This window comes from Pituophis catenifer, unplaced genomic scaffold (assembly GCF_029215685.1).
Source record: "Pituophis catenifer annectens isolate HBS135680 unplaced genomic scaffold, rPitCat1.0.hap2 SCAF_1, whole genome shotgun sequence".
Taxonomy (NCBI): Eukaryota; Metazoa; Chordata; class Lepidosauria; order Squamata; family Colubridae; genus Pituophis; species Pituophis catenifer.
The window spans coordinates 279,133,722-279,155,221 of record NW_027256881.1 but is presented as its reverse complement, the minus strand read 5'-3'; the positions used below and the strand labels follow the sequence as shown (position 1 = coordinate 279,155,221).

The window sequence follows — 21,500 nt, the reverse complement described above, 5'->3', positions numbered from 1 at the left end:
TAATTGAGAATAGCGCAAGGCTATTGGATTTGAGCTTTTTTTATCCTGCTCTGACCCTCAGCCACAGTGCATTTTAATATGAAGAACTTCATGACATAAACATCTTAGAAGGTTCCAGATACTGTATTCATGCAGCATTTGGTCCAAAACTAGATTTTTTTTCCCCAGTTAAACTGAATGTGATAAATATGATAAGCACCAAAACAAAAGGCAGTATATAAACTTAGCAAACAAATTATCTTATTCCTAAAGATTTACTTTTTCTGTCTAAAATTTTAAGATTTTAAAATGTTATTTACATGTAAGGCAAAAATCTTCAATTTACTTCTTTGGGAGAGAGTCTTATTCAACACTGATTATCTTTGAAGAAACATGCATGGAAGTGATCTCTTAGATCCAAACATTATTCATTTTTTACTAGAAGGAAACCCAGGTTAAATCAGTGCTTATTTTAAGCGGATTGTGCACTGCAGCCAGAATTCCCAACCCCAGCTTTGCAGTCAGTAGAATAAATTAGTTAAAATCACCCTCCTCTCTTTGATTTCATGGGGATTTCTATGCTGTTAGATTTGCCTGAAATAAAGTTGTAAAATATATACCACTCACTTGAAATTTGTTCCAAATTTTGCTAAAGTAATCCTTACTCAAATATCATATTGAACAGGATATCTAGCTATAGTATCCAAATTATGATGATGTTACAAAACAGCACATTCAGACACTCTGCCATCCTTGAACACCAATGCTAATGATAGAGACTACCTTAGCGACAGCTGACTTGTGGCAGCTCATTTTAATTCATTTTTGTTTCCTGTTTCCTAGTTCCTTGCTCCGGTATGGTGGGAATCTGTCACTTCAGAGTGCCATGAGTGTGAGATTTAACAGCAACGGAACGCAGCTGCTTGCTCTCAGGCGTCGGTTGCCACCAGTCCTCTATGACATCCATTCCCGTCTGCCTGTCTTCCAGTTTGACAACCAGGGTTATTTTAACTCTTGTACCATGAAAAGCTGCTGTTTTGCAGGAGATCGTGATCAGGTAAGGGGCATTAATTCCTAAAATCCAAGAGTTATATAGAGAGGCATTTTAAGATATTTTAAGACTGCTTGAGAATATAGTGTAGAATACTGTAAGATTTCTTTGTGTGTAAAACAGTAAATCTAGATCAATAAAGATAATATTTAGTGGCATAGTTCTCACAATATGTTAAGTCATATTGTGGTTAGTCATCCAAATAAATGAAATAGTAGTTAATGATGAATATCTCAGTTACTATTTATAACTGACTTGCTGAGTCTCTGCTTTAAAGCTGCTGCAGATGCAGTGTTTTTCCTGTTTTTATCTCTTTTCTTTCCATAGTGGGTTGGGAAGTAAAAAGAGCTGCTGAAGAAATACATACACATAGATAATATACTGCATTTTTTAGTCTATAAGATATCCTCCCCCTCCAAAAAAGTGGGTGGAAATGTCTGTGCATCTTATAGAGTGAATATTGGCAAAGACTCGCCCACCCGCTGGCCCCACCCTTCGGCCTCTGTCTCCCAGGAATTTGCCTCCTTGCAGCAAACAGCAAACAGCCTGGTCAGCTTCAGCACAGCCTGATTTAGCACAAGCAGCTGATTGGTGGTTGGATCGGCCTCCCAGAATACCGTCGATCAGCTGTTCCAGGCTGCGGGGATCACCGCCACTGATTGCTATTGCCGTTGATTACTATCGCTGACCCGTGCGCCCATTTTCGGTCTCATGCCCAATTTTTGGCCTCCACACATCCCGTTTTCGGCATCCACGTGTCCCGTTTTTGGCCCGTTCCAGGCGGGAGGGATAGGCAGCGTTTTTCAGAAGTGATTTGTCAGTCACCTTCTTTCTCCTGAGAGAAGGTGACTGGCCCAAGGTCACCTCCTGGCTTTTTGGCTGTTTTCTTGCCATATGCAAATCAATTTAAACAATAAACAATAAATTATTAAATATTAAATATCATGGAGTATCTCGTAGATGAAAGAGAACCATAGAGCCATTGCCTTATCATGTAATATGTGCATGCATAAAATTGTGAGAACAATTTTTGTATTTTTCATTAGATGGTCAAAAAATCCTAATGTTATTATTATTTAATTAGTAACATAAGGGAATAGTGCTGTTTGCCTGGAAATTATATTGTAGGGAAAAGGTTTTACATGCATTATTCCTTATATAATATTATAATAGATATAGCTGTAGCTATAGTGATGCTAGATGGATGCAGGGGTGAAATGCTACCAGTGCGCTCTGGGTTGGGTGAACCGGTAGTGATAAAAACTACCGTTCGGATGAACCAGTAGTAAAAAAATGCTTTAAAAAGTAAAAAAAAAAAGGTTCCGACAATCACAGCTACTGTATGTCATGCGATCGTTGGAAACTTTTTTTTTTTTTACTTTTTTAAAACATTTTTTTACTACTGGTTCGGGCGAATAGGTAGTAAAAAAATGCTTTAAAAGGTTTTTTTAAAAAGTTGGCCACACCCACCCAGTCACATGACACCCCACACACCAAGCCACGCCCACAACACTGGTAGCAAAAAAAAATTGCATTTCACCGATGGATGGATAGATAGATATTATAAAATATTTTTAAAGGATGATAAACTTGGTACCTCTAAAAATATATAGTGAAAGATAGAAGGATAAAATTATAGGCATTTGTGGGAGATAGACACAAAACCTCACAGGATTGTTGTTGTGGGGAAATTAAGAAGAGGAAGGTGTGTTGGATGTGTACCATGATTTATTTCTAAAAATAATAAAGGTAAGAAAAAAATAATAATATGGAAAGTAAGTTTCAGTTCTGCTTGAATTATGCTGCAAAAAATAGTGACATTCAGGAGTGCCACACCCTATCTACCATATCTGTAAGTCCCTGGTCACAAAATTCTCTGGTGGGTGACTTTTTCAAGCAAGGGTTAATATATGCTGTGTATGACTGGATATTTTTGTTTTGTTTTGCTTTGCTTTGCTTTATCAGACTTGGGGCATATCTCAGACATTACATCACCACCCAATCCCCTTTGTTGACTTTATTCTTGTACAGGGGAATTTCAGGAATGCAGCAGTCATTGGGAGCATTCCCGGTAGAAATTCCTGAATTTCTGATGCGTGCTACATCTTGAAAAGCCATTTAAGATGGATGCCTCTTTCTACATTATTTTTTCCACAGAGGCCCTGGAAATAGTTTTGTCTAAAAGAACATGTCTTACCATTTTGATACTCAAAAACAATCTATGTTGTGCCTAATTAAGATTTAGTCAGCATGTGTATATGTGGTTTCCCCTATTTCCTGCCATGTTAATATTTTATTGAAAAATGCTGAAATTTCTCTGTGTTGACAGTGGAGGGCAGCAATGGACTATTAGTACACATTGGATAGAGATTAGGAATCTACAATTAATATTTTATTTAATGGAAAAATGTAGTGCCTATGTATAATAATGTATGGATTTGGATGTGTTATTATTTCTAATATTCATGAACTTTATAAAATTGAAATAGTGTCCTAAGGGTCCTAGGACTTATTACTTAATTTTTTATTTTATTTATTTAGAAATTGTTAAGTACAAATATTGTTAGCCCTGATTCTTTAGAGTGAAGAAAAATAATGAAAAAAATATTTCTTATCATTTAGGTATATCACTAAATACATGAATTAAAACTGAGAAGCTGATTAAAGGGAAAACTGGCTGTTGCAAGGTTACTGAAAGTCCATGCAAATGACCATATTGAGGACACTTTGTTCATTATTGTGTTGGTTGAGTTAGAAATTGCAAAGATTTAAGGGTACTTAATAATAGAGATGGCAGCCTGTACTTCAGTGGTTAAAGAACTATTAAAAACTTCAGTGGTTATAAAGCTATTGTACACTAGGAAATTTAATCAGAGGTCTGGACAGAATCGATAACTTGACTTAAGCCACTGTTTTACTTTGGTTTTAGCTTTCATTTAGTCTTGGATGCACTGTAGCTCTGATACGCACATTCTTCAAGCAGAGGTCCCATATTTTAAAGGTGCCGTGTGTTCATTTGTTGCCTTCATTAATCTATCCTTTGCTGTCCAGCTGACAAGGACACAGGATCTGAACTGTCTCTTTTCTTGTAAACTGGCCATCAGGAACTCTTAAATAGGAAGTGCTAAAAATGGTTCCTGTTTTGAATGCAGATTTACCTAATTCCTGACTTCCTTAGTCTGTTGCTTCTGTTATTTTCCGGCATAACTTCTGGATGCAGAGAGTCTAAATCTGTTAGTTACCTCATTCAGGCCAGCGAGTCAGCTTTGTGCATAGTTGGCCTTTTTAACGTTTGTAATATCTGTTCTCCTCCCTGCCTATCAAAGCTCAGGAGAAGAAAAGGCTTCTAAATCAGCTCTAGTGTCCTAAAAATATTCTATTTTTCTTTTTGACATAGCTCAGATTTTTATATACATTGACTTTCTTTCTGGTGAATGGAAGATCTATCTCTGCAGGTTGGAGCTCAGGGTTAATATACTGGAACTTTCTTTGAATTTGGCACTGAAATGGTTTAATTGTATTATCTTTAATCTAGTGATATACAAATACCTTTTGTTCTAAGAAAATAGAGAAATTGACCACACAAGAATGTATTGTTGAAGGTACATGCTTTGCCTCCCAATGTAGAAGGGCTTACCTCTGAACAAATATCAAATGTAGTCTAGGACTTTGGTAAATCCTGAATTCTTATAAGGTACATGTCAGTGTTATAGCATTCATCCCCATAACGTTAGCAACTATATTGGACAGAAGTTAGAATTAGAATTGTTGTCCTTATTTTACTAGCCAGAATGATATGATTGAGCTTGTTATAACTCCTGATTTGCCTATGGAAAACTAATACATTCCTGATGTTTTATGTGTCACAGCAAACTTGATTTTTAGTTTAGCTGCTGGTGTTGCTAGGATGAATGAAGATGGCTAAAAATAGGCTAAATGCAAAAGCTCATAGCAAATTACAGATTGCTATAATTCTGGTTTAGCATGACATGTGCAGTGCAATATATATATATATATATATATATATATGTTTATGTAAGTTTATATATATACACACACACACACACACACACACACACACACACACATACATACATACCGTGTGTGTGTGTTTCAGTTTTGGAGGAGAGGATTTTTTGGGGGGGGGACTCAAAAAGGTAGTTGTCCATAAAATTTTAAATTAACTTTTATAATTAAATATATTTTAACATTTTTACTTTTTGCCTTTCATTCCAAGAACTCTGTTAAGAAACTTAACTTTAGTATGGCAGCCTTTGATTACCTTTGAGTCTTACAGAAAATCCCCCATTCTGGCCTAATTTTCAAAGAAAAAGAAATCAGAAAAATTGTGGCCACAGAAAAAAGGATTTTTCTTTTTTGTTGCTTGTGGTGAGGATTATGGTTCTATTCTGCATTCCATAAAAATGAAGGAAATGGAAAAATGACAGAAGGCTGAATTTTTCCTCAAGGAGATAAAATGTAGAAAAACACTGTTATAAGATCATACTATTGTAGCTATTTCTCCCCATATTCTAATTTGCATAAGATGCTAGTATAAAGTTACTCTGGGGACAGAGGTGGGAGGGAGCCACAAGGTATCCCATGCAATTGCCGTAGGATGGCTCATTCTAAACATTTGAGACATTGTTTATTGTTCCAGGATTGATGTTTCATGCCGCAGTTATTAACCACGCCTGGGAATTTCTTCCATCTAAGGCAAATTTCTGAATCAGCAGCTGGTTGTCTGGAAGCCAATTCTACCCTGGCTTGCTTTTTTTTTTTAAGATAATCATTGATGAAGAATGATTGGCTAAGAATTTTGCTCAGAAACAAGTTTGGGATATTTTTGTCCAATGTTTGAATTCACAACTTTACACATATGCTAAATGTAACAGAAAAGAGATTACTTATCTCACATTGCTAAAATGGGCATACTTTTGAACTTTGGTTGTTCCAAAAAGGTACAACTGGAATAGTGACTATTAATTGTAGATAACGTGTGATCTGTTTGTTTGTTTTATCAGCTTCTCTTGCTACTCATTTTTCTTCAGGCACAATTCCAAATGCTATTGGTGCTACTGCTATTCTCCAGGGAGAATTTGCCTGGATTTGAATATCTTTGGGAGACATTAATTTCTGTTACACTGCAATTAGTGGCATGTTTGTAAAACTTTGGGAAAGAGTCTTCGTGATAGGTGTCTAAGATAAGATTAGATGTCTAAGATAAGATAAGATAGATGTCTTATACCTTGTCAGTCTAAGTCAGTATTTCTCAACATTAGCAACTTATGGCTATGTGGACTTCAACTCTCAAAATTCCCTAGCTAGCAGGGATGTCAAACTCGTGTTGTCACTTTTTTCCCCTCCGCTAAACTGGGGGTAGGCATGCCCAGTGTGTGACCATCCGGCCCATTGGCTGCGAGTTTGACACCCCTGCTAGCTAGCAAGCTGGCTGGGGAATTCTGGGAGCTGAAGTCCACATGTCTTAAATTACTGAAAGACTCTGGTCTAGCTATAGCTCACTCTCTACTACCAGATTCTGTGCATTATTGCAAAAAGATGTCATCTTGGCGGCATTTATCCAAAATTACTTTAATGCTATTTATCCAATATATCTTTTACATAGTTGTTCTAATACTTCTAAAAATATTCCTCTTACAAGAAAATCCAAAATTCTACTTGAAAGAGAATAATCAGTTTAATAAATCTAATAAAAGTGGTGACAGCCTTGGCTTTAAATTTTGACAAGGTCTGGGGTAGAAATTATTTTTTCCAGAGAGGAATAGCATATGGAAAGTAACTTTATATTAAACTAATGTTTAATATTGTTTAATCTTCCGTTGAAGGAGTAAATATCTAGTACATTAGCAATTTCACAGTTCTGCAGTGTTTGCAAATTCTTCATCTGTAAGTGCAATTGTGCATTTCTTTCCTTTTTTTCCTATTAAGTAGATCAGTAATTTAGTTTAAAGAAATTATAATTATCAAGGACCTGATAACTTTTTATTCAGAGAATGTACTGAATGAGATAATTTGGGGGAAAGCTCTGCATAGAATTTAAAAACATCCTAATTTTTTTAAACAACAGAGTGCATTGGTTTTACGACACTAGTACTATTTTTATATTTTGTAAGATTTACAAGTTATTCAAAAATATGTAAAAATTTGTTTGCACTAATTATAGCTTGCAAACACTAGATATTTCAAAATGTTGCAAACAGAAGAAATCGGTCTCCAATGTTGCTGAGCAGACATGCCATTAAAAAAATTGCTTAGAATTGCTTACATTTTAAGTAAGATTTCACCATTGCAGAGACAATCATTGCTTTTGTTTTGTTTTATTGACTTGGGCCAGTAATAATTTTACCAATATGGATGAAAACATGAAGGATATGTCAAGTCCACCACTAAGCATCATACAGCATTATTGACTATAATACTAATATCCCATGAGAAATGTGCCTTGGGCTGTTAGCAGCACAGCATGAAATTCTGAAATATATCCCTTAACATTTTATAATATAGTCATGATGGGTTGTAAAATACATTGTGATAACCCTATTTTGGTAAAAAAAAAAAAAATGATTACAGCAATTGGGAAATTATATATATCATTATGTAATTTGGATGTGATACAAGAAACAATAGGAAGTTGTTTTTCAGAGACTTCATAGCCTGTCAAATCATTAGACCACCTAACCCAGGAATCAGTTTAAAACTAACTGTAGTTGAAAATTATAGGTACTGTTCTTAACCTTGCCCTCAAACATGGAATCTTCTTAAGACAAAATATTTACTCTGCAACTGAGCTATAGATCTTCCTGGGAATTCCTTTATAAATGGAGTAATATAATTTTATAAATGTAACCTATAGCATATGAAAAGCTCTTGTACAAGTAAAGTATGGTAAACAGTACCCAAAATAGAATAAATACATTTAGGGAGACATTCTCATAATTTCAATGGCACTTCTAAATCAATGTGTATATGTAGAATTGTAATATTTTTCTAGGTAACTAGTTTTTATATTTTTAGCATTTAATCTGTCATAATCCTAATAATATTCATTGAACAAAGCACAGAACATGCATTAACCATGTTATGTAATTAAATTATATTATTCTTCTGCATGTATTTTAATAGTCTTTTTCTTGTAACTTATAATATTTTGATTTCTAATAGTACATTCTCTCGGGGTCTGATGACTTCAATTTATACATGTGGAGAATTCCTCCAGATCCTGAAGCTGGTGAGTGTATGGAATCTACTGAATTTATTCCCAATAAAAATGTAAGGAATGATGTATTTTGGAATTTATGTATAACATGGAAGATTGATAAGAAAATATCGAGGCGGTCATGGGAATAATTTCTTATTCTAAAATTCAATAACAGGGAAGGAGTTCCTTTAAAAGTCATATGGAACATTTTACTTTCCTTGGTAAACCTTAATAAATACCTTTTCACTTCCGCAGTCAAAATAGCATATCTACAATCTGCAGTTTGTTTGGACTTGTTTTCATTCTAACAAGTTCTTAATCTACAGTTAAACATCAGTTAAGCCAAATGGGTTGTACTGTTTGATATTCTTTTTGTACTCTGAGGAAGCAACATGAATAATAATATCCAGGATAGTTTTGAGATAAAAATCCAGCACTCCCCCGGGGCATTGAAGCGTTATATTTTCCTTTGATCAGACTGATCAAATAATATTATGTCATACTGAAACACAAATGATCTGGATTTGTGGCAGCAACATTTTTTTTAAAAAAAGCTTGAAATTAGTAATTGTTTTATGGTCAAGAACTTCTACTGACATTTTCTTTTGCTAACTGATTGCATAAATACAGATTTAGGAGGATATACAGTATCGCTCATACTGAAGATTTTGATCAGGTGACCTATATGTTCTGATGCAGACCATTGCTGGAATCCTTCAGGACCTTTGTTTTCCCTTCTAGTTCTTCTTTTATTCAAAGAAGATTAATATGATTCTTCAGAACCGCAGAGGATGTTTCCATATAGAGTATTGTTCTGTGTAATGCAGGATGTCTTGTTACCTTAATACCTACTTGCTGCATTTGTATCTCTCTGCATTTTCTTTTGTGCTCCTGTTTCCATACCTTTTCCATACATATCTTTTATTTTATGTACACTGAAAGCATATGCACCAAGACAAATTCCTTGTATGTCCAATCACACGTGGACAGAAATTCTATTCTATTCTATTTGGGTTGCTGATGTTCCATACTTATAAATAATCCAAGACATTTTGAAGTCTGCTTTGTACATTTAAGTTTCAAACTATGTTCAAACTGTCTTCTCAGTTTCAACTTCTTAATGTGAACTACTGGCAGAAATATGCTATGCCCTATTGTGGCCTCATTATTAAACTAACCAACATTCTGGAACTTATTTTAATTTTCTTTCTGCAGTATTTTTTTTTCTTCTCTTAGCCCTACTCATTTTTGGCAGAAACAGCAAAGGTTAAAGTTTGGGTTTTCACATGATTCCAAAGTGACTGTTACATGCGTCGAACAATTTATTATGATGGCTCTCAGGGTCCTAAATTGTTAGACTGTTGTTTGCTTTTAATGCATAGTACTAAAATGCAGTATTTTGGTGTTCAGAACTTTTCTAATTGCTTATCTTGTTAGTATTAAAACCATGCTGTAAACTAGGAAGACATTCATTCTTTCTATAATTACAGGTAGTCCATGACTTACAACAGTTCATTTAGTGACCGTTCAAAGTTACAGCATCCTCATGATCATGTGATCAAAATTCAGATGTGTGGAAACTGGTTCATATTTATGACAGTTGCTGTGTCCCAAGGTCATGCGATCACCTTTTGTGACCTTCTGACAAGCAAAGTCAATGGGGAAGCCAGATTCACTTAACAACCGAGTTACTAACTTATCAACTGCAGTGATTCCCTTAACAGCTGAGGCAAGAAAGGCCGTAAAATGGGGGAAAACTCACTTAAATGTCTTACTTAACAACAGAAATTTTGGGCTCAATTGTCATAAGTCGAGGACTACATATAGTAAGTTGAAAATGAGTTGTTCATTCTTGGCTGAACTTTGCATCATGTTCTTTACAAAAAAAAGCCTATTTTTCAATTATAAAGGCAATATACATAATTATAGAATGTATTTATAGATGTAGGTCAAGAAATCACAAAATTGTATTAAAAGCAAAAGTTTCTTTAGACTAAAAATGACATATACATGGAGGCTGAGTTTCCCTAATAGAAAATGTATCCGTAACAATTCTCCACTTACTTATTATTCCTTAATAGAGGCTCTCCACTGTTGATACTCACCTGTTAAACATGGAAGACAAAAAACAAAGATAGGATTTGCACAATCACTATCAATAATTATAAATATAATAAAGGAATGACAGCTGAATAGTTGGAGGGAATATTATGTACTGTACGTTCACCACTTGAAAAATAATAAAGGCAGGATAAAACAATATTTTAAAAATTTAGAATATACAGAAGTACAAAGTAGTCTCATTAAAACCTGGGGAGCACTAACTTTTAAGGGAATAATGGAATATCAGACAAGTAACTACTTTACAATAAAGAGAATAGATACATTAGATCTTATAAAACCCACTAATTAATTAAATCATGTAAGATTAAGTAATGTAAAAACCAGGGAGTGTCAAGAGCCAGGGAAGTCAGGATATTCAGGCAGTTCAAATGAGAGTAAAATTTATTGCAAGTTTAAGCTCTCTGTAAGAATCTGAACTACTACCGTAACGGTCAAAGGAAAGGAAATTAAGAAAGGAGAGGGAGGGTCAAAAACGGGATGTAATGATGTCTCGGTGGGTGGGCAGAGCCTCCCGCTGCCAGCGCTACTAGTTCGCGCGAACCGGATAGATCCGGCCAGATTGCACCACTGATTTGACTCCTCCCCTCAGGCTCAGCCTGGTCATCTCCTACAAAGAGACCTGTCAACATAGTTGGGAAGCAACAAGTCCCCAGTCAAAGAGTAGTCCTATTCCTTATTATCAAATTCTCATTCACCCATTATTTGCACCTCCTGTTTTCAACAGTATCTTTTTCTAGAACCATGTTCTCAACAACAAGAGGCGAGGGCTAGCATGCTTAACTCCCCCCCCCATCCCCCTTCCTATGACAACAGCATGTACTTCTAGTACTCTGTTCTCAGCATCAAAAGCAGGGCAGGGCTCTTTGGCTCTCCTTCCCTATCAGTGACTTCTGTGTGTTTGTCTGCCTCTCTCTCTCTCTCTTGATACCAAATCTAAAACAATCTTTGCATGTTACCCAGTGTTAGCTTAGATTATAACAGCTTTTATTTTACATATAGAATAAAACGATCTGTTCAAGTAGGTAAATGTGACCCTTGTCAAAGGTTGTTGTATGCTGTCATTATGCATTTAAAAATTACACCTATCTCATTTCTCTTGACTAAACTGCTGAAACAAATGTGGTGTTGGTTCTGAATATTTCCAAAGAATAATATGGGGAAACTGAGGCAGAATGTGGCTTGAAAAAAATGTAAATCTTGTCATTTGCCATGGCATTCCGTTGGGAGAGGAATTAAACTCATGATGCTGTTATGGCACCAGTCACTTTCAAGGCTATCACACGTTGTAGTGCCTGCTTATATTAAGAGGGCGTATTCCACTGGCAATACAGTCAAGCCTATTTATAAAAAGTCACCCAATTCTACCTTTTTTTTTCTTTACAGGTGGAATTGGCAGAGTGGTTAATGGGGCCTTTATGGTGCTGAAAGGTCACCGATCAATTGTAAACCAAGTTCGATTTAATCCTCACACGTATATGATCTGCTCTTCTGGTGTGGAAAAAATTATAAAGGTGAGTTTGTGGTGGTTTTCTTTTTCTCCATGGTCATGATTTTTTGTTTTTTTTATTATTATTATTGGTTAAGCTTTAAGTAGCAGGAGAGACGTGTTATGGGACCTGTCTACAGAAAGTGTTATCTGGTGGATCCCAGAAAAAGAGACTTTTCTTCCATGGCATCCATCTTGTTGAATATCATCCCCCTGGACCTTACATTGAGCCTGGCCCTCCCAGCCTTTAGAAAGGCTCTGAAGACAGAGCTCTGCTGCCATGCCTGGGGATTCAACAATGGTGGACAACTCTGTGTTGAGCTGATGTAAGGTGAATTCCGCCACAGATTCTAATTTTCTGTTGTTCTTTTTAAATTGATTGTGGGTAGTTTTTATATGTTTCAATATTGGTTTTTAATTTGTTTTTATCCAATAGTTTTAGATGTAAACTGCCCAAAGTTGCTTAGGTAAGATAGAGGCTATACAAATGATGGTAATTATTTTGTTTTTATAATTGGTGGGTTTTTAGTATTTCTATACATTGTTTTAGCTTTTAAAAAGAGGCATAAATATTCTAAACAAATAAACACATTTTGATCTTTTCAAATATACTGTAAGCAATCCATAATGGGTGAAACTGCTCGTGATGTCTGTAAGTGTTTATTGCTCAACTGTAAGTTATTATTTCTCCCTATATATTTAGTAAAAAGCTATTTAAAAAGTTGATATATGAAATGTTAATAATTCAGAAGTGTTTGAAAGGTTGCTTATGCAAAAAGGTGACCTTATCTCTAGCCATAAGGAGCATTTAACGTTGGCTAAATAAGAGTGAATAAGCTATAAATAAATCCAGACAAGATAGAGGTGCTATTGGTAAGGGAAAAAAATGGATTGGTGACTTGTGGTTTGGATAGGTTTGCACTCCCCCTGAAAGAGCAGATCCTACTGGATCCTTCATGGTCACTAGACCCACAACTAGCAGCTGTGATCTATAATACGTTTTGCACAATTATCTAACTACAGCATATCAATGTCTATAGAGATTCTCAGTCATCCAGGTCATGGTTGTCCCAAAGGTGCTTTTTCAAGAGGCAACTGAAAGGAAAACCAGAAAGTCTAGTTGCCTCTTGAAAAATCTCCTTGGTATAGTATATCAACATTAATCTAATGATGCTTATCCAAGTGTTACCACATCCTATCCTATCTTTTTCATGTGACTATCCTTGAAAACTGTCAAGAATTTGTAATTATTGAAAAATGTGCAATCATCACAAATGTTAGTGCTATACTGGTGTGAAATGCAGGGATCAAATAATGCCTGTACCCAAAGATCTGGGCTGTTGGCAGATTTCTGCTCAGCACAGTTTCAAAATTTTATGCTGATCTTTTAAATAGCTTATTTTCTAAAGGACTGTCTCACTCTCCTTTTATGAACCAGCCCCATTATTAACTTCAGCAGGAGAGGCCCTTTTGGAGATAAAGCCATTGCCAGAGGCTCATCTGCAGGTACAGAGAAGAACACCTTCTCCTAATGTGCCTCTCAGGCTATGGAATGTGCTCCTCAGAGAGGTGTAGTTGGCTATCGTTCTCCAAGTATTTTTAAAAAATGGAAAGTGCATTTCTTTCACTACGATTGTAACTACTAATTTATTTTTAATTTTACTGGTTTTATCATAACCATTCCAGATGTATTCTAACTGTAGGCTGCCTTGCATGTTTATATGAGTAAAACATGGATTATAAAACAAATATTGCAAACTATCTGAACTAATAGTCTAGAATAGAATAACTTTATTGTCACTTTGAATGTACACTAATCCGCATACATTAAAATGAAATTTTGTTGCATCCAGCTCTCAAAAGGTCACTAAACTAAATTCACTCTGTCGTATTTTCTGTGTTTGGACAAGTCAGTACTGTACGGCATTGGTTCTACAGACTTATCTTTAGCTTCTTCCAAGATGTTTAGAATCAGTCTCATTTTGACAAATCTGAGTCATATGTCACAGGCATTTTGAGAATGAGTCATCCAGTGAGCTTCAGGGTAGGTAGGACTTGATTCTTACTCTTACCTATCTACATCCAGCACTCAAACTGTCATGATTTATGCTGAGTTGAGAAAAGACAGACTTGTATTCCTGTCTGAATTCTGCCAAGTAAGTTTTCTGACTAAAATCCACATGAATTAATTTCAATTAATTTCTGTTCCCTAATTTTCAGACAAGTTTCAAAACTCTATTTAGAGCCTTTATTTACTTATTTACTGAGGTCATTTTTGCTTAAACTGTAGTCAATTACAAACTCTAGTTTGTCTGACTGGTTTCTTCTAGCTTATTACTCATACTTGTATATTTTATAATAAAAACTTTTTGGCGGAGTGTGGATTCTTGAAGAAAGTATATTGTATAGCATTTTATTTTCCAGAATTATTATGTTTCTATCAATTTTTATCAAAGGGAAAATGTGACCTTAGAGCCTATTGAATACTGGATACTGTCCATTGGGATGATTCATTTCGGAATCTTTTGTGCATGAATGTACTTGGTATAATCTGTATTATAGAGATACAGATTATACCAATAATAGAGATATATAGAGTTCTAACATGAGGTCCATGGATAGGTTTCATGGGATCCATGATCTTAGATGGGGAAAAAATTGCAACTTTGTTTTCACTAACCTCTGACTAAAATTTAGCTTTTCATTCAATAATACATACTAGCCAGAAAGTAATTTATGGATTCTAGACTCCAAAAATGTTTGTGGGTTTCAACTAATCACACTGCTTAAATTATTATACCTTAAAAAGTTTATTATCTTGTTATTGATTTAATTGACTAATAAAAAAGCACAAATTACTATATTACATATTAGTTAGGGTAGGGTAGGGTAGAATAGGATAGGATAGGATAGGATAGGATAGGATAGGATAGGATAGGATAGGATAGGATAGGATAGGATGGAAGAGGAAAGGATAGAATTGGATAGGATAAAAGAGGATAGGATAAAAGAGGATAGAAAACTTTATTTGGCCAAGTGTGATTAGACACAGAAGGAATTTGTCTCTGGTGCAGACGTTCTCAGTGTACATGCAGGGCAACAGAATCATCATCATCATCATCAGAATAATGCCAATAAGAGGGGGGAATTAAAGAAGATAATTAGGATAAATGATAATACTATAGCCATACTACATGGGTAAATAGACATAGATTAGACAGTACTGTGAGAATTATGGTAGGTGTTTAGCAGATTGATGGTGCGAGGGGAAAAACTCTCCCTGTAGTTTGGCAAACTAATTGTCTAGTTAGTTGGGCATGCAGTGCCCTATAATGTCATTCCAAGAGGAGGATTTGAAACAGTTTATGTCCATGATGTGAGGAGTCTCTAGCTATCTTCTCAGCCCTCCTTCTGACCCACTCAATAAACAGGTCTTCTATGGAAGGCAGGCTGTTGCAACTGTTCTTTCTGCAGTCTTAGCTATCTGTTGGAGTCTGTACATGTCCTGTTTGGTTGCTGTACCAAACCAGGTAGTTATAGAAGTACAAATGACAGACTCAATAATTCCTCTGTATAACTATCAAAAGCTCATGGGGCAGTATGAACTTCCTGAGTTGACGCAGGAAGAATATTCTTTGTTTTGCCTTTTTAATGATGGTTCTAATATTAAGTGTTCATTTCAAGTCCTGGGAATTATAAACTCAAAAACTTGAAGGATTCTACTGCTATTTTGTATCTGAGCATAATTGGTTTCTGGGTAAAACTATATATAATTTATTTTATGTGTTTAAATCCATTTTTCTCAGAAGGAGTCAATACGTTTTGCCAGACCCCTACCCTTTTGTCCATGTTACAAAAAGGTTAAAAACTAATGCACAAAAAACATCTTCTAATGGTTTTGTTGCAGCCTATCACTATTTGGGGGCTATTCTCAATCTGATAATTACTTTGAAAAGGGAATTTCTTTAGGTTCCCAGCATGTATCTGATGAAACATAACTATGTTTCTGATTTATAAACCAATTAACTGTGTGAAAGAAACACTATAATAATAGAAATTTTATTATCATCACTTTTCAGACAAAATAGCTAAACTATTAGCGCCTCTCAAATTATTATACCAATCTAGTCTAACACAGGAAAGTGTGGCCTATTCTTTTATAACTTCTCCATCCCCTAAGGGCCAAAGAAGAGGCCTTTCTACAACCTTTTGGGTTTTTTTTTAATGTTACGTATTTATCCCACTCCTTATCTTTTACTTTTCCAGTGAGCATTATAATATTATGTACATCACAGAAAAGGAGTAAGAGATATTAAAGCAAAGAAATTAAAGACCTGAGATAAGGGGAGAAAAGAAATATAGCTAAATCTAATTTACACCAGGACTTTTCACAATTATAATAATTTCTTCCTAAGCAAATCTGTCTAGAGCTTATGTTTCATTTTAGACAGCATATTAATGTAGGTTTGTTTCAATCTAATGTGAAAGAAAACAAAGTTAAGTTCTTGCCCTGTTTGACTTTGAATAATACATTTGGTTTATTATTGATGGAAGGGTTTTTCTAAAACAAAAATTGTTAGTGAAAGGCAATATTTTCAGAAGAGCTTTGAAACAAAATGGAGTATACAGCAAACAGCAGAGAAGACCATAGAGAACTTTTCTTGCAGACCAATATTGCTGAAGAATTTAATATATTAAGGAAAACTGGTTTTAAGTTGGAAAAGGTTGACAGCAGGAGGGCAGTGTTGAACTGAATATTAATGCCAATGGTAACTTGTCAATTGCATATAAGGAAAAAGACTGAAGTATTGCTAATGTATATTTTAATGAGAATCAAAATACTCATAGACCTTTGTTTCTATGGAGATAACTATAGAGATACGCTATCTATTTCTGCTTTAGAGTAGGGGATTATCTAATGTGTACCACATTAGTTCTACCTATAAATACTTGCAGCAATTTTACTGCTTCTAGCATGTAAAAGTAATTTGAGGATTTCATTCATTATGGAGATGCTATGTTAGACTTTATTTCTGATTAACAATCTCAAAATCTAAGTTCTACACCAAATCTAACTTATTAATTCTAAGTAATACATTTATTGTACAAAATTCTACTTCCTGAGTTAAGATTTTTAAAGAGAGTTTTGTGAGTTAGGATTAGATTACTGTGACAAAATAAAACGTAAGAAAGAAAGGATATAAACTTGTAAAATGAAGGTTTATTTTATAATAGCCATGAAAGTAATAGTTGCACAGTTACCATAGTAAATTTTCTCCTCCTTGAACCTGAAGAAGTGCCCAATACATTTCTCAACTAATAATATTTTTTTCATTTTTCATCTTGTAGTATAGGAATGTCTACAATTGCTAAACAAAGTATTATATGTAATCTCATAAAGCATAGTGGCATATTTCTTCATCCAAGTAATGCTAGTTTCCTGGGAAACCAGTATCTTGGTTTGTGCCTAAATTTTTACACAGAACACAGCTAGGCATTTTTAGCCATCCCTTCTGCACTCTTCCTTTCCCCACCCCCACCCCATCCCACCAGTAGACACTTATTGCATAAAAATAGAGCACTGCAGTCTGGTGTTTCTTTTCTAGTTTAGGGCATTTTTATGAGTTGTGAATCTTCCAGTTCAGGTGGGGAAAAATCTTTGATCTGAATGCCCTTATAGAATGGAATTAAAGTAAATGTTCTTCTAAGGCTCCCATCAGTACATGTCTCTAAAATTGTTATAATATAATATATAATATAAATATACAAGTTGCTTATTTATTTTTTTAATGTCTTGACATTATGTGTGGTAAGGGTATAAAGTGACTTTTTCTATTTGTTTATAGATTTGGAGCCCTTATCGACAACCTGGTGGTACGGGAGATCTTGATGGTAAAATTGAAGATGATTCACGTTGTCTCTATACACATGAGGAATACATTAATCTTGTATTGAACAGTGGCAGTGGCCTGTCTCATGATTATGCCAATCAGTCAGTCCAAGAGGACCCACGAATGATGGCCTTCTTTGACTCCTTGGTTCGCCGAGAAATTGAGGGGTGGAGTTCTGACTCTGACAGTGACCTCAGTGAAAGTACTATCCTGCAGCTCCATGCTGGAGTAAGTGAACGCTCTGGCTATAGTGAATCTGAGTCCTCTACTTCTCTGCATCACTCCCCACCTCATATGATAGAAGAATCTGATGAACCTGCCTATAACTTGGGAACTTTGAGATCCACTGAATCTCCATCACCCAGAGAAGCTGCAGCTTCTCGTCAGCAACGGTTATCTGCACTTAGGAGATATCAAGACAAACGCCTCCTAGCCCTTTCCAATGAATCTGATTCTGATGAAAACACCTGCGAGACCGAGCTGGATGCTGATCTTTTCCCAAGACCAAGGTCACCTAGTCCTGAAGAGAATGATTCAAGCAGCTCCAGCAGTAGCAGCAGCACAGAAGATGATGATGAATTGAATGAGAGACGTGCTTTAACCAGGCAGCGCAATGCTCAGAGACGTAGACAAAGACAAAAGCCACAAAAGGAAGAAAGGACTAGTGCAAATGCAGGAAACACAAGTACCTATATAGGTGAAGACCTTTATGATTATCCCCAAATCAAAGTGGATGATCTCTCTGCTTCTCCAGCTTCATCACCTGAAAGAAGTGCTGGAAATACAGAGGTTCGTAAAGAAAAGATTTTTCCTTGCTCTGAGAGTGAATCAGTAGATAGGAAGCTCTATAAAGCTTTTCGTTGGCTTCACTACATGTCTTATGCGGCTAATAAAGATGGTGAATCTTCATGTGGAGGTGGAGAAAGCGAAGGAAGACCAGGAACTAGTAGAAAAGCTCTTAGCAGTCAAGATTCTTCTGCTGCTGAAACCTATAACAAAGACATTTTCAAGGATTGTAACCCAGCAGAAACTTCTAGAAATGTTCAAGAACATGAATGTGATAATCAACGACAGGTGGAAAACCAGGAAACCCTAGCCCAGGATACTGGGAGTAGTGGATCTATAGAGCATTCTTTTGAAGCTAAGAAGCTCAACGGAAAAGCCATTTGCAAAGAAAGAGTTAGTTGCACTGAGGAGTCATGCAATCAACCTTCAGGATTTGTGGAACAGAAAAATAGCCAGAATTGTCAAACAACATCCAGCCACAACCCACTGGCTGTTTCTAAGGATTCATTTTCTACTCCTGCCAATGGTAACACATCTGGAAATTTATCTAGAAACCAAACAGAAGACAATGAGGATAGGAACACTGACAATTCCTGTACAAACTACAGTAATGGCCATATACACTCTTGTTCTCCTTACCTTAATAATGGACAGAATTTTGGAGAGCAGGAGGTTCTGGGTCAAGGAAGACAATTACACTTAAATGTTGATAAAGGCAGCGGCTTTGTGCAGACGTGCACATCATTGCACAAGGAATGCTGCCTGTCCGCAACAGACTCTTCCAGTCACAGCACGAGCATGAAAGAGGAGGTTGCTGAATTGCATCCCGCAGACAGTGATGGCTCACAAAACCATGGACGACAGAAAAGGCACAGAGCAGAGTTTGAAGACACAGATTCTGAGAGGTCTTCCTCAGAAAAGAAGTTGAAAACACACACAGTCTGGTTCTGAAATGTTGCATTTCCAACTCTTCATTCCATTCTTCAGTGGGTCTGTTTTAAATTGACAGGGGCTATGTTGTATAAAAATCTAATCAACTTCTTTAAAATAAGACTGAGTATAGTGTATCCTTACAAGGTTTTGCTCAAGTAAACACTGATTCAGACAGTTGACTTTTTCTTGTGTGATGTGTGGTGTTTGTTCAGCCAGCTACTTAAAGTAGCTATTGTACATTTTATTCTAAAAATATAATTCTTAGAGTGTTAATACTAGGGGGGGGGGGGTGTTTCAGTCTGAGTTGAATGATAGGCAAATGACATCCTACAAATGATGCTTTTTGGAGCATGGTTTCTGTTTAAGAAAACAGACAAATTTGGATGCAGCCTTTAAAACCTCTCATGCTTCTGAAATCTTAAAAGAGTTTAATTTGGAAGCAACCTCATGGTTTATGTATGTGAAGTAACATCAACAGCTGTTATGAACTTGTAATCCATTACTCATATATGAAGTTTTGTTGGAACTAAAGACTGTAAGGTAGCATCCATAATGATCTTTCTTTTTTTTCTCTCAAACTAACTTTTTCCCATTATATAATAACAACAGTAACCATGTTGAATGGATTGGGAAGTAGATTCACTTCCAGTCGAAATTTGTTGCAGTATGATCCAGAAGGAGCCATTGCAATTCTTGACTTCCCCAGACTATGATCTAATTACAAAATAGCTTTTATCTCTGTGACATTAACAGCAGAGCCTAGAGAAGGTGGTTAGTCATTTCAGAGGAGGAGAAAGATACATAATGGTGTACCTAACAAAGTTTGAACTGATTCTTGAGATTTGATTTTTTTTTCCCTTCATTTTTTTTTTTTAAAAGACGAACTGGTCTTATTCAGAACAGTTGCCTAACTTGAGGCATCCTTGTTTTACAGTCTTGCACTATATTACACATAGTGCAGATTGATGTATGGTTTCAAATTAAACAAATATTTTTGTCTGTATGGGCTATCTTTGTGTTTTATAGTAAACTTAGAGTGGATATATTTTTATAATAGTTGTATATTGAAGGGAAGAGGTCTAGTAAATTCTTCTGGGACACCAATTGAATCATTTTCTTTGTCAGTCGGCTTTTACATGTTACTTGCCTACTTAATTATGCCGGCTGATACAATCATAATCAGATGAGTGGAAGGCAGGTGTGTATTTCCCAAGTTACTGTTGGAATGTGCAGTTCACTAATGGAAGTGAACCAGCCTCTTCAGTCTGAAATTTGCTCCTTCCAAAATAGATATTCACCCTGTTACACACTGCTGTTTGCAGAAGATAGAAAGGTGGGAATAATTTCAGTATGAATCCTATTTCCACTTGCCCTATAGTTATACATCTATTGCATTTATCTTTTGTTCATATCTTTGAATATATTCAACCATTTTGGAAAAGATACCTATGTCATTTTTAAGGCACATGTGAGCCCATCAACTGATTCAGAGCTATTAGTCATGTCTTTATTCCCACCCCCCAAAGCAAAACCATCACCCACTCTTACTCATCTTTACTTCTTCCAAGTCCCACCGAGTTCACCTCAATTTACTTGCATGGAAGCCTGTGTAGAACTGCAAGGCCCAGTATGATATACAGGAAATATAGTGTTCTGCTAGATTATGTTAGACTAAGACAACCACTGAAGTGAAAATAACAACTAACTAATGTTCTTATTCACAAAGATCAGGGGTAGCCAATTTTTGGAAACACAAGCATATGTTGAATTTGGAAAGCATTTTGTGAAGGCTCTCCCAAAATGACTAGCATGACAGAACTATACCCATACTAAAAAACAACAACACCACAGCTCTTCCCTGTGATGAACATAGCAGCCATAATACCTTTATTTGCTTATGAGAAAACAACAGATTAGATCCCAGCCACCCTATCTAAAAGCCGCTCTACTAATTCAGCTTGGATTTTTTCTTTTGGTACAGGAGTCATACTTACAAATTAAATATGGCATCCAGGCATTCATCATTTTCAC

At 35.7% G+C, this 21,500-nt stretch overlaps 1 protein-coding gene across 1 annotated transcript in view; it reads left to right on the top strand.

Moving 5' to 3' along the window:
• DCAF5 (DDB1 and CUL4 associated factor 5) overlaps positions 1-20,472 on the top strand; it is a 40,032-nt gene extending 19,560 nt beyond the window's left edge. The window contains exons 6-9 of the mRNA XM_070938723.1: positions 823-1,036; positions 8,213-8,279; positions 11,757-11,884; positions 17,706-20,472. Coding sequence (XP_070794824.1) covers positions 823-1,036; positions 8,213-8,279; positions 11,757-11,884; positions 17,706-19,487 — 2,191 coding nt within the window. The 3' untranslated portion in view covers positions 19,488-20,472. The remainder of the gene's footprint in view (positions 1-822; positions 1,037-8,212; positions 8,280-11,756; positions 11,885-17,705) is intronic.
• The last annotated feature ends 1,028 nt before the right edge of the window (positions 20,473-21,500 follow it).